Source organism: Eumetopias jubatus, unplaced genomic scaffold (assembly GCF_037043125.1).
Source record: "Eumetopias jubatus isolate StellerSeaLion01/CBP00866 unplaced genomic scaffold, mEumJub1_p1.0 scaffold_1, whole genome shotgun sequence".
NCBI lineage: Eukaryota > Metazoa > Chordata > Mammalia > Carnivora > Otariidae > Eumetopias > Eumetopias jubatus.
Window position 1 is genome coordinate 149,581,494 of NW_028274807.1, and position 12,658 is coordinate 149,594,151.

The 12,658-nt window shown below is 56.2% G+C and overlaps 2 protein-coding genes across 4 annotated transcripts in view; one reads left to right on the forward strand and one right to left on the reverse strand.

Annotated features, from left to right (window-relative positions):
- The first annotated feature begins 2 nt into the window (after positions 1-2).
- Positions 3-11,961, forward strand: ACAA1 (acetyl-CoA acyltransferase 1). 3 transcript variants are annotated; one of them, XM_028107227.1, is made up of 13 exons: positions 3-95; positions 841-900; positions 2,303-2,396; positions 3,350-3,407; positions 5,646-5,725; positions 6,014-6,056; positions 8,102-8,200; positions 9,160-9,240; positions 10,412-10,602; positions 10,746-10,925; positions 11,176-11,231; positions 11,346-11,491; positions 11,722-11,961. In XM_028107227.1, exons 1-13 carry the CDS (start codon positions 69-71, stop codon positions 11,795-11,797), a joined length of 1,191 nt encoding a protein of 396 aa, XP_027963028.1. In that variant the 5' UTR covers positions 3-68; the 3' UTR covers positions 11,798-11,961. The 3 variants fall into 3 exon arrangements, with proteins under 3 accessions (XP_027963028.1, XP_027963029.1, XP_027963027.1); XM_028107228.2 differs by lacking the exon at positions 3-95 and adding an exon at positions 136-363; XM_028107226.2 differs by lacking the exons at positions 3-95; positions 841-900 and adding an exon at positions 1,811-2,106.
- Positions 11,962-12,130: 169 nt separating this feature from the next.
- Positions 12,131-12,658, reverse strand: part of DLEC1 (DLEC1 cilia and flagella associated protein) — a 72,268-nt gene continuing 71,740 nt past the window's right edge. The window contains exons 36-37 of the mRNA XM_028107221.2: positions 12,381-12,504; positions 12,131-12,301 (exon numbers count right to left, since the gene is read on the reverse strand). Coding sequence (XP_027963022.1) covers positions 12,178-12,301; positions 12,381-12,504 — 248 coding nt within the window. The 3' untranslated portion in view covers positions 12,131-12,177. The remainder of the gene's footprint in view (positions 12,302-12,380; positions 12,505-12,658) is intronic.

Below are 12,658 nucleotides of genomic sequence, written 5' to 3' on the forward strand. Positions count from 1 at the left end.
AGCCCTGGCAGCTGTGTGAAGTTGGGGATGCCCCACCTCCGCTCTCGGGGTCTGGGGCAACAGGGGATATGGGAACCGGGGGCCTGCCGATTGAGGTCCGTGGAGGCCCACCGACCCGTCCTTCGGGGTCTAGTGCGGGGGCGGGAGGGGCGTCTCACGACCCTCCTTTGGGGGTTGTAGGAAATAGGGGCCTTGCTCTTTGGGATCTATCTGGTAGAATCACATCCTTTCTGTGGGGGATCTGGTAGAATCATATCCTTTGTGTGGGGGAACTGAGGATGGCGGGGAGGGGGCAAAGGAGGAGACATCACCCCCCCCCCACCATGCTCGTCCCTGGATCTCTTGGGAAGGCACAATCCAGAGGTGAGGTGGGAAAGGGTATACTCCCTTCTGAGGTCTGAGGCATGCCATGGCCCTGCCTTTGAAAGGTGGGAACCCCTCTGGGGTTGGGGGTAACAGGGCACCCTGGCCTTTGGTGTCTAGGAGAAACGCAGTACCACCACCCTCTGGGGTCGAGGGAACACATTACCACTGGGAGTCAAGGGGGCACCTGGCCTTGCTCTTTAGAGTTGTGGGGGGCGGGAGGTTGGGAAACACAGTCCTGACCTGAGGAGCTCTGGTCTTCCATTGAATAGATATTGATCACCTACTAAGTGTCAAGCATTGTTGCAGGCACCCCGGATACAAGCCCCTCCCTGCCTTGGTGGAGACCCCAGCCTAGTGTGGGAGGTGGGCACTAATTAAACCCAAACTACTGTAAAATTGATAAATGCATGAATAGGGATAGGGAGTTTGTCACATCTCAGCAACTTAATACAGTCTGTTCTCTTGCTGCACCAGAGTCCCCAGTTCCCTCTGTGTTCTCGAAAAGACTTCCCAAGAGAGCGCAAGCACGTTGGGGTAAGAGTCTGGGGCCTCTGGGAATTATTTAAGATCCTCAGCTTGAGTGCTGAGATGCAGGAGACCGCAGAGAAAACTAACAAGGGGGTAAGAGGAATTAAGAGTCCCTGCCTCCTTCCCAAGCAGGAAGCCGTGGGCGGGCGGGTTGGGGGGTGGTGCTGGCCGGCTCCTCTTCTTGGGTTTGGTAGCCTGCAGTGGGCAGGGTTATAGGGGAAACAGCCCGGGCAATGGCGGACTTTGTTTCAAGATACTGAAAGGGCTATGCAGCACCTGGGTGGCTTAGTCGGTTGAGCTTCTGAGTCTTGGTTTCAGCTTAGATCAAGATCTCAGCGCCTACAGATCTAAACCCCAAGTGGGGATGGTACTCATTTTGGAGTCTAAGATTCTCCCCCTCCCCCTCTCCCCCAGCTCATGCGCTCAGGCTCGCTCTCTCAAATAAGTAAAAATTGTTTAAAGATTATTTATTTGAGAGAGAGAGAGAGAGAAAGAGGGAGAGAGCACAAACGGAGAGGCGGGGCAGAGGGAGAAGCAGACTCCCCACTGAGCAGGAAGCTGGGCTCGATCCCAGGACCCCGGGATCATGACCTGAGCCAAAGGCAGACGCTCAACCGACTGAGCCACCGAGGCGCCCCAATAAATAAAATCTTAAAAAAAAACAAAAAAACACGAGACTCTGAGAGGACTCTTAAACAAGCAGGACTGCGAGGGTAAAGGTTTCCTGCGCGTCTTTCTGGGCGGGGTTTTGGAAGGGGCTACGGCAGGCGGGGCTTTGAGGGGAAAGATTCGCCATCAAAACAAGAGCTCTGCTTTAAGTGGTTTGATTAGAAGCAGGGGGCGGGACCTGAGGTGTAGCCACCCCTTCTGGTTGGCTGAGGTGGGAGGTGGGCGAGACTTCGGGGCGGGGCTCTGAGCAGAGTTAAAGCGTCAGGGCAGCGTGGGTTCCGCGCCTGCGCGGGCGGAGGTCTGTGTTGCGTCTACGCCGCTCCAGGCGGAGTGGTGGGGGGAGGGTCTACTGGGCCGTGTCACGCGATGCGGAGGCTGCAGGTGGTGCTAGGCCACCTGACGGGCCACCCCCATTCTGGGGGGATGCCGGAGCCGCAGGCCGCGCCGTGCTTGAGCGGCGCTCCGCGGGTGTCGGCCGACGACGTGGTGGTGGTGCACGGGCGGCGCACGGCCATTGGCCGAGGGGGCCGCGGCGGCTTCAAGGTGAGGCCCCTGGGACCCGGCGCCGGATAGGAGACGGCGGGCCTGAGCGGGCTGGGGTCTGGGCCCTCGGCGCCAAAGGTGCCTCCGCGCCCGAGCTGTGACCTGTGTGTCTCTCGGGTGGGGTGGGGGAGCGGAGGTCCCGGGACCCCCGTGCACTGCTGGCGGGGGATCACCGTGGCCGCGCCTCCCGCTGCAGGACACCACCCCTGACGAGCTTCTCTCGGCCGTCATGACCGCGGTTCTCCGGGACGTGAAGCTGAGCCCGGCCCAGCTGGGGGATATCTGCGTGGGTGAGCACACTGCCCAGGCCCTGGGCTTGGTCCTCCTCCCGCTCCATCCGGCCAAAGCCGTCCTCAAACACCTCCTCACCCTCCAGGCATCTTCCAGGTGCTTTCACTGAGGGGAATGTCAAGGGACTCCATGCAGTGCACGGAGGCTAAGGCTAGGTCCTACCCTTCCCTCCTGCCTCCAGGCACTTTCTGCCCCCTCCCCAACTGCGTTCTGCCTGTGAAGTATGATGGAAAGCAGCGATCTCCATGCCGTTCTAACACCCAAGCACAGGAGTTTGCGGACACCGTAGGAGACAGGGGTCAAGGTTCTCAAACCCATCCTGCCTGTGCCACCACAGGACAGAAGGACCATCAAAAACCATGTAGTTCAGCCCCTCGCGCTCACAGATGGAGACAATAGGTCCTGGGAAATTTGCTGCAGAGATTGGACCTGAATCAGGGCCCCTTGACATTCAGTCCAACCCTTTACCTCCAACCCTACTCCTCTAGCCTGGAAACAACAGAACAGGGCCAGACTCCTGTCAAGTAGGGGCCATCCTTAGGTGGGGAACCACTGTTCCACGTCTGAAATGCCAGCAGGGTTTGGCTGAGGACACTCAGGTGTGTGTTTTCAGAAATTCATTTTCCTGACAAGACCAGTTCGTTTGACTGCAAGCTTTGCGCTACAGTCTTCTTTCCATCTTTCCTTTAAAGGCAGGCAGCGTTCCTGCCCTCTGTGCATTGATTTGGGAAAGGAGGGTGCAGGTCAAGGGAGCTTGCAACGCCTGGGGACTGGGTTTAATTGTATGACCGGGGCGAGCTGCTGTATGACGGGCTCCTTCAAATTCCAGAGCTCGAAGGGAGGCTGCTGGGAGCTTGAAGAAAGATCTGGAATGTCCCCTTTCTACTATTCACAACTGTACCGTAGTGTCTAGAACACTATCTGGCACTGAATAAAGGTTTGTTGTCCACAGGAAATGTGCTTCAGCCGGGGGCCGGAGCAATCATGGCCCGAATCGCTCAGTTTCTGAGGTAAACTTCTCTAATTCTAGCTGTGTGTTGGCCGGTTTGACTCGAGCAGACCTCAGGCACCAGGGAACTCGGCTTATGAGTGGAAGAGGATCAGGTTGGACGCCAGACCTGGATGCAGCCAGGGTCCTTGGCACCCTGCTTTTGTGGACACTACCTTTCCCCTACTTTGGCATTGTCTTTTTTTTCTTTTCTTTTTTTTTCTTTTTCTTTCTCTTTTCTCTTTTCTTTTCTTTCACCTCTATGCCCAGTGTGGGGCTTGAACTCAGGACCCCAAGATCAAGAGTTGCATGCTCTACCAATTGAGCCAGCCAGGTGCCCTTGCCCTACTTTGAAGGAAGGTTGCATTATCGACGCTGAACCAGGACCAACAGGGCTTTTGAGACTAGAGCAAAAGCTCTCTGTGGCCTGATGATTTAGCTAAAGTCAGCTTGTTGTTTTGTCTTTGTAAGTGTGGACTCTGTCCTTTTTTTGCCAGGTAACCAGAAAGGCATACTGAAGAGTGACTTTGAGCTTTTTAAAGCTAGTTGAGCAAGCTGAGACTTTCAAGGCATAGCACATCAGCTGAGACTTGGCGATGTGGCAGAACCCTGGGGTGAGGGGTAGCCCAGGAGGGGCCCTGGGAAACTTGCCCCTCACCACTTGCTGTCCCAAGACAAGGGAGGAGTGCTTAAATTATTGTCATGTGTAGATTTAAGAACCACTTAAATTTGCACTCCCTACTACCTGGAAAAGAAATAATAGGAACCTTAGCCAGTGAAGGAACAGGAAAATTGACAAAACCTCTAGGGCCTAGGATAGGTTTGGACTGCTTAGCGTGGAGTTCAAGGATTCCCTCTATCTGGCTCCGGACTTACCATCCAGCCTTATCTCCCAGCTATTCATTTGCCTTGACTTTTCCTCTTTTTTTTTTTTTAAGATTTTTATTTATTTATTTAACAGAGAGACAGCAAGAGAGGGAACACAAGCAGGGGTAGTGGGAGTGGGAGAGGGAGAAGCAGGCTCCCCACGGAGCAGGGAGCCCGATGTAGGGCTTGATCCCAGGACCCTGGGATCATGACCTGAGCTGAAGGCAGACGCTTAACGACTGAGCCACCCAGGCGCCTCTTGACTTTTCCTCTTTCAGCCAGCCTGTCTGCCCACTGTCTTCCCTGGGCTGGTCATTCTGTCCCCTTGGAGTGCTCTCCCTACCTCCTCTCTCTGCACTGTTATTTCAGTCTCTGCTAGCTGATTCATTTTCTTTGTGTTGGTCAGCCATCCTCTAGGGCATGTCAGTATTCCTCAGGTGGTGCTTTATATTGAGCAGGTGTTTAGTGAACAGCTGGTAGATTGGGTGAAGAGGTGGTAACTAGGTAGTAACTAGCTGGTAAGGAATTAGGAGACCTGGGAAGGGTTACATAGGCTGCATGGGCCTAGGAGGCTACCCACCTGAGAGGCTCTCAGCAGAGCCTGGCCTGGGCACTAGCTCACAGGTTGCTGACCCTGGCTGCACACCAGAGCATCACCAGAGCACAGTCACCCCCTGAAGTTCTGAGTCCATGGGTCTGAGGCGGGCCTGGAGATTTTCCCAGGGTTTAGTACCCTTGGTCAGGGCAGGTTACATCAGGAGGGACAGCCCCATCAGCTTCTAGGACTGGGAGCAGTGTGGAAACCTAGGGGAACACACCCAAACAAGGGATGTTAGAATGCTTGGTACCCATCAAGGGTTCTTTGTCCAGCTGGGAACAGACCTTCCAGAGAGACTGGGAACATAAAGGGTTAGGTATATAGTTACTGGTAAGGCTGATGGTTTCTGGCCTCATGCTTGAGACATTCATTCATTTTTTTATTTTATTTTATTTGCCCTGGTTCTCTGTCCCAGCAACAGATCCTGTTCTCTATTTGTTTGGAGGAAATGGATATATAGTTTTCCTTTTTTTTTTTTAAATCTTCAAAGGGAGAGAAAGAAGGATCCCTGTAGCCCAACCAGTTTTCCTTGCCTTTGGGTTGTTCTTGACCTTGGTTGAGGAGAATCACAGGAGGAAAGAGCATGTGTTTGTGGGGCCCTAGGGAGCAAGTACCTGCAGAGATGGGGTCTGCCCAGTATGGATCTGGCCTGGAGTGGCGACAGGGCTGTTGGTTTGTTCCCCTGGTTTTGCACCCCTTGATGGGACAGTCCTACTGACCAGGAGCATAGGCCTGCTTTCCTTGAGAGCCTGGCAGAGGAGAGCGGGCTGATTGTGGTTTCCCTTTCTGTTTTAGTGACATCCCAGAGACCGTGCCTTTATCCACTGTCAATAGACAGTGTTCATCGGGGCTCCAAGCAGTGGCCAACATTGCTGGTAAGTTGTGATGGGGTGGGTGCCCCCTGCTACAGCCTGGCCTTGGTCCTGGCTCCTTGGGTTTGGGTCAGCAAGGTCACTGTCTTTTGGGCAGGCAATAGGGATTTCTGAGAGGACTCTCTGGGAGAGCCCCTTGCCACTGCACCCAGCCATTTTGGACACCTGGGTCTTACCATCTCTGAGGCTGGGGCTGAGTCACATTTAGAGACCAGGTGGGGAAGAGGCTCCTCTGTTTCCAGAACAGATGGACTCTGATAAAAGAATGTTTATGAAATGCTTTTGTTGCAGGTGGCATCAGAAATGGGTCTTATGACATTGGCATGGCTTGTGGGTAAGAATTTCTTTCTGCCAGAGCTTACTAATCAACTTCTAATAATGAAACTAATTTTCACGTCCTGAGTTCTCAGAGGCCACGACTGCAGGACTCTCCCCTGGCCCTTTTAGGCAGATGGCTGGGAGTAGGTTCCTACAAATTCAGCTTAGAAGTAAGGCCCCAGCTCTGGGTGCTCAGGAATTGCTCACACCTCTCAGCACTAGTGGGAAAAGGGAACTGACTTTTAAAAGCTTGCTTTCTTGGAAGTTTGTCAGGCTGGAAAATGCAAGTATTTTGAGAAAGTATAGCCCTTGGGTTTCTTTGTGTGGCCCTTGTTGATTTATGATGCTATTGAGAGAGATGTTGCGGTTTTGGTTCCCTAAAGCCAGTAGCAGTTGCCTACTATATGACTAGTCGTTCATTTTATGAGGCTGTCAGTCCCCTTGACTCCCTCCTTGGTACCAAGGTAGAAACTTGCAGCTGCCTGCCGGCTCCGAGGAGCATGGTCAGATCTGTGGTGGTTTGGTCACTGTCAGCTGCGGCTGTGTCTTCGGCTGTAGCACCTGGAGCCACAGAAGGCATACTAGGCAGTGCCTCCAGGGAGGGGAAGGGCCCTGGGGTCCAGTCTGGGGTAGGCATCTGGTATGGAGAGGCAGGCAAAGCCAGGGCTCTGGTGGGCTCTGGAAGGCGAGCAGCCCCAGGACTTTGACACATTCTCTCTTGCATTTCCTCTTTGTAGCATTTGATTGGAGTGTTGTTGGGCCGCCTCGGGGCTGTGCTGCCTGGCACTGGTTGTCTGCACTTGTAAATAAAGCCAGAGACCACACTGCAGAGCCTTCGGCCAGGCAAGGGCCACTGCCAATCTGTCCTTTGATTTCTTTCATGGTCCTCTATCTTACTGGGGGAGGGACAGGTGTGGGTAACTTGAGAAGGTTGGAGTCTTCATGAGTTCTTTAGAGGCCATCCCAGGCAGGTTAAAGACTATGTTTCTAGAGTATTGAGGGTCTGGGCCAAGATTGTCCCCCATAGGCTTTGATCATGCCCAGGGCATCCTGGTTGAGAATGGGCTCTGGGGCCAGACACCTAAATTTGGATCCCTGCCGAGTGACTGTGGACAAGTTACTCAGCTCTCTGGGCCTCAGTGTCCTCGTCTATAAAATGGGGATAACTACCTCAGTTCTGTTGAAGTTGATAATATTAAATGCAGTAATAACAGGACCACTCTGGGACATATGTCATGTGACTGATGTTGAAAGCTTTCTAATATCTGAAAAGATTATCAAATAGCACAGGGCATGTGAAAAGCATTCGAAGTTACATGTTACCCCTTGAGGCCCTATGTACCTGCATCTCCATGAGGGCCTTTTTTTCTAAGCTTTATTTATTTGAGAGAGAGAAAGCATGCGTGCCCGAGCCAGGGGCTAGGGGGGCAGAGGGAGAGCGAGAGAGAAACCCAAGCAGACTCTGCACTGAGCTTGGTGCTGGACTTGGGGCTCGATCTCACGACCCTGAGATCAGACCTGAGCCAAGACCAAGAGTTGGACGCTTAACCGACTCCACCACCCAGGTCCCGTCCCCCACCCCCAGCCCTTGTAGGCCTGTTTGACCAGTCTAAACTGAGATCTTGCCTTCCTCTGAGCTCCTAGCACCTCCTGGTCAGTGCAGGTCAGAGGCCCTTTGATCTGTGGCTTTTAGAATACTTGGCTCTTCTGCCCTCTGAACCTGTGGCGCCTGAGGGCGCAGCCCGGCTGCCTGGTCGTGGCCTGCACTAGGCGGCTTTCCTTGGGAGCTGTGGACTGGCCGGCTGTGGGAGCATCTGTGTTACAGGGAAGCGTAGCCTGCCTGGGGGTGTGGGCCATGCAGCGCTCTGCCGTGGCGTGGGGGTGGAGGGCGCCAGCAGCCCTGCACCCCAGCTCTGCCTTGCTGGCCAGGGCCCTGCCCGGGGTTCCCAGACAGCCTGCTGGATTTCCCAGGGCCCCCTGGCTATTTCCCAGCACTTCCCAGAGCCATAGCTATCCCTGGAGGGGTCCTGAGGGTGACCACCTCCTCTGCTGCCTCCTCAGGGTGGAGTCCATGTCCCTGGCTGACAGGGGAAACCCGGGAAATATCACTTCGCGCTTGGTGGAGAAGGAGAAGGCCAGAGATTGCCTGATTCCTATGGGGTGAGTGTGCCCCCTCAGCTCCCTTCGTGGCCTGGAGCAGGCGCACAGAGACTTGGATCATCTGGTGGCCTCCTGCCTTCGGGCTTGTTCTGCTTTGCTGGGCCATGGGGATGGGACTTGCTGCCCCTGACTTCCCATTCCTGAGGCCTCCAGGTCCTCTGTGCCTCTGGGTTTCCAGTCATGGCCCAGCCTGTCACTCCCACCCTGAGGGGCCAGTCACACAAGGAACGATGGCAGCTGCATGCCAAAGTCTTGGAGGCCTAGGACCTTCAAGTGGAAGGGCTTTGAGTTGAAACACACTGGTGAGGGGGCTTGGGTCCTGTCAGATGCAACATCACAGTGCCTTGCATTTGCTCGGCACCTTAGCTCTGCAGCCAACGTCGCTGAGCCTCTGGGCCATCCCCCCCAGGTTCGTAAGCAGGGAGTCATGGCTCCCCTGAAGGTGAGATTTGAGGCTCAAGACAGGGCTAGTGCCCTGGCTGCATCCACATCCAGTGACCCCACCTCCCAGGGAAGTCTCTAAAGCTAGAAGCCCAGGTGGGAAGGTCCAGCTGCGGCTGTGGGTCCCCAGGGTGAGGGCTGGCTCTGGTCACAGTGAGCAGGAAGCCTGGAGGGGTGGGGCTTTCTCCCCCGCGCCCGAGAGCAGCTTTCCTCAAGGCATAGGAGAAGCTGGTGAAGGGTAACCCATTCGTGTCCCCACCTGTTCCCTCATCTGCCCCTCTGCTGGGCTGGCCTTTCTGGTGTACAAGCTTCTTGGGGTCCGGCCAGCCCTGCTGCCTCCCTTCCTATGCCCCCACACTCCACCCAGAGTCATCTTCTGTCTCCATGGCGTGGCCCGGCCCTCCTGTCCTCCCCTGCCTACTGCCGCAGGGACCCAGAGTTGCAAGCAGAGCTCTGCGGCCCGGCCCAGGCCCCCAGGCTGCTGGGCACGTCCCCACGGTGTGCTGGTTTTGTTTTAGGATAACTTCGGAGAACGTAGCTGAGCAGTTCGGCATTTCGCGGGAGAAGCAGGATACATTTGCCCTGGCTTCCCAGCAGAAGTGAGTGCTGTTTGGGATGGGGAGTGCATAAGGGGCTAGAGAGTGAGGTTTTGAGGCTAGGTTAAGTGGCCTCAGGTGGAGCTGCCCTTTGGCTACAGCTGGGCAGCGAGTGGTTTCCAAGCCTAGTACCTGCCAGGAGGGAGAGGTGGGCAGGGACCAGGACGTGCTGGAAGTGCGTTGGTAGCTCTTCTGTGTCCTTTTACTGTCTACTCACCCTGAGTCTCTCCCTAGCTGGGCTTCAGTTTCCCCATCTATTCATCAGGAGTGTTAACGAGGGCCAGGACTCTGCTCTGATTGTCTGTGGTTTGGTGATTTGACATGGCAGCCATAGGCTTCTCTAGATAGCCTGGGTTATAGGGCCTGCACTGCTGGGGACCCTGGCATCCCAGCTTCTGGACCACTCCTGGGTCTGGGGTAGCATCAGAAGACCCCCAGGAGCTCAGGCCTCTGGGCAGGGGCAGGCTGAGGTCGACAAGCCCCAGGTGCCCAGAGGTGACAGCAAAAGAAGGGAGTGGGCTTCTCTGAGGCAGTGGTTCATAGGCACTTGGGGTCAAGGAAGCATTTGGAAACTTGGTGAAAACTGTGGAATCTTCCCCAGGGGAAACCCCTGGTCGCTGATATCTTGCATATGATCGCAAGGATCACCCTAAAAACACTTTGTGCTTTTGTACTGTTTAAATACTAAGATTCATTACATAGTTTAGTGTATGTCATTTTAAATGTGTGGAAACTGGGGAACAGATGAAATTGAGCCATTGGGATAGAAGAGCCAAGTTGGTAGAACCCAGCACAAATATTCCTGGGGCTCTGTCTTCAGTTTGGCCCAGAGAACCGAGCAGGCTCAGTCCCTCTTGGGTGAAGGGCTCAAAGGGGGAGGCACCACATCTAAACCTCCCCTTGCCCTTCAAGGTTGGGATTGGCCAGGATCTGAAGATAGGAGGCTGATGGCAAAGAAGGCCCCATAAGGCCTCAGGCCTCCCACTCCCAGGCTGGGGAAGAGGGGCCCTCAGCTCCCCTGAGGCGAGCGTGTCCCCATGTTTAGCAGCCTGAGCTTGTCTGCCCCAGTGGGCAGGGGTGGTAGAGGCAGTGGGAGAGACCCCTGGAAGGAAGGGACCCCTGGGAGGAAGGGACCCCAAGGGAGCCTGAGCCTGGCTGTCCATGGTGCTGGCAGGGCAGCCAGAGCCCAGAGCAAGGGCTGTTTCCAAGCTGAGATTGTGCCTGTGACCACCACGGTCCAAGATGACAAGGGCACCGAGAGGAGCATCACCGTGGCCCAGGATGAGGGTATCCGCCCCAACACCACCATGGAGGGCCTGGCCAAACTGAAGCCTGCCTTCAAGAAGGGCGGCTCTACCACGGCTGGTGAGACTGGGCTAGGGGAGGGCCAGGAGGGGCAGTGTCCATGCGGGCTGTTCTCTGGGAGCCTGGAGCCCCCAGGCAAGGTGTGCAGGTGGAGCTCCTCCGCCCTGCCCTGATGCGTCCTAACCCGCACGATTTGCCTCTAGGAAATTCTAGTCAGGTGAGTGATGGGGCAGCTGCCCTCCTACTGGCCCGGAGGTCCAAGGCAGAAGAGTTGGGCCTTCCCATCCTTGGGGTCCTGAGGTCCTATGCGGTGGTTGGAGTCCCACCTGACATCATGGGCATTGGACCTGCCTATGCCATCCCTGTAGCTTTGCAAAAAGCAGGTAAGGTGGTTCCTTCGCAATCTGCATCTGTGTCCCACCCCTGCCTGTCGTGCTGGTGCTGGTGTGGGGGGCGGTCACGTGAGTGCTGCAGAGTGAAGGTGGGTCAGGCCAGCCCCTGTACCCCAAGCCCTTCCTGACCTCACAGCTGGGGACCCACCTGCCCATGTGGATTAGACACACCAAGCAGCCTTTAGGCCATGCCTGGGATGGGGACACTGGGTCAGCTCAGGTCTTTTCCCCCAACCCAAAGGGCTGACGGTGAATGACGTGGACATCTTTGAGATCAATGAGGCCTTTGCAAGCCAGGTGAGCCTTCCTTTCTCAGTGTTGCCTGGGCCTTGGATAGCCAAGTTGGAGCCAGTGGGCATTGGGTACAGGGGTTGGGGAGGGAACTGTAGCTGATGCTCTGCCTCCTTCCAGGCCGTCTACTGTGTGGAGAAGCTAGGACTCCCCGCCGAAAAGGTGAACCCTCTGGGGGGTGCAGTGGCCCTGGGCCACCCATTGGGCTGCACCGGAGCTCGACAGGTCATCACACTCCTCAATGAACTGAAGCGCCGTGGGAAGAGGTAATCAGCTGGGGTACTGAGGGGCAGGCATACATGCACACACACTCTGAATGGAGGACACAGGGCCGTGACCCCCGTTTTCCCTGGGGGCCAGCGGGAAGAGCACCCTGGCCTCCAGCAAGTACCTGCCACCGTGTGTGTTGGCTCAAGTGGGCAGTCTGGGGAGAGCTCAGTGGTGAGGCCTTGGCCCTTGGTGCCTTCACCCAGCCAACATAATCTTGCTTCCCCAGGGCATACGGGGTAGTGTCCATGTGCATCGGGACCGGGATGGGAGCCGCTGCTGTCTTTGAATACCCCGGAAACTGAGGAAGGCCCCACCTAGTTCTGCCCTGGTGGTGGTGGTGGAGGCGGCACCGTGATGAACGTGAGCACTGGTGACACAGTATGGGCCTGCCTTCTGCCAGGTCACCCAGGCCACCGTGTGGGTCCTGGAGGTGAGGAGTGCAGCGGACAATAAATATGTATTCTCATCTTGGTGGCTGTGGTGTTTCCCAAGGGCCAGTTCTGGCCGTCAGGGGTCTTGCCTCTAGCCCAGCTGTGTGCTGAGGGCACTGCCCTCCCAGGGAGTCCCTTCCCTCCCCGGAGCTGCTTGGGGGGTCCTCCGGCGTGCACCCCTGCCCAGCAAACCTGGTCCTTAGCTCTAGGTCATGGTTTATTTGCAAAGCTGGGGGGCTGAGGGTAGAGCCTCAGAGCTGGTGGGGTGACACATATTTCTCGTCATAAGAGCCTTGGCCCCGGAGCCGCAGGGTGCAGGCCTTCTCACCAAGCACACCTTCCACCACCAGCGTGGACGCATACAGCTCACTGCTCCTGTGGGGTTGGGGGCAGTCACCTATTGGGGTTAGGAAGGGGGCTCTGGACTGTGGGCAAGGCTGGGAGAGGCTAGTACCTGGCAGTGAAGAAAACCTGGAGGGTGATGGTATTTGGGGGGGCATTGACCAGTCGTGCCTCCAGCAGCCCACTGTTTGGAGATACCCTGAAGGCCACAGGGTCTTTGTCCGGCTCCTGCTGGCCTGCACCGAGGGAAGGGAGCACGCTCGAGCATAGGCAGCCCCGTGCACCGCCCCGGCGAGCCCCCGCCCCGCCACTCAGGTGCGCACCTCTGGTCCGGCCCGGTGCCACGGGGCGAGGCACCCTGGGGTCACATGGGATTTGGGAACCGACCAT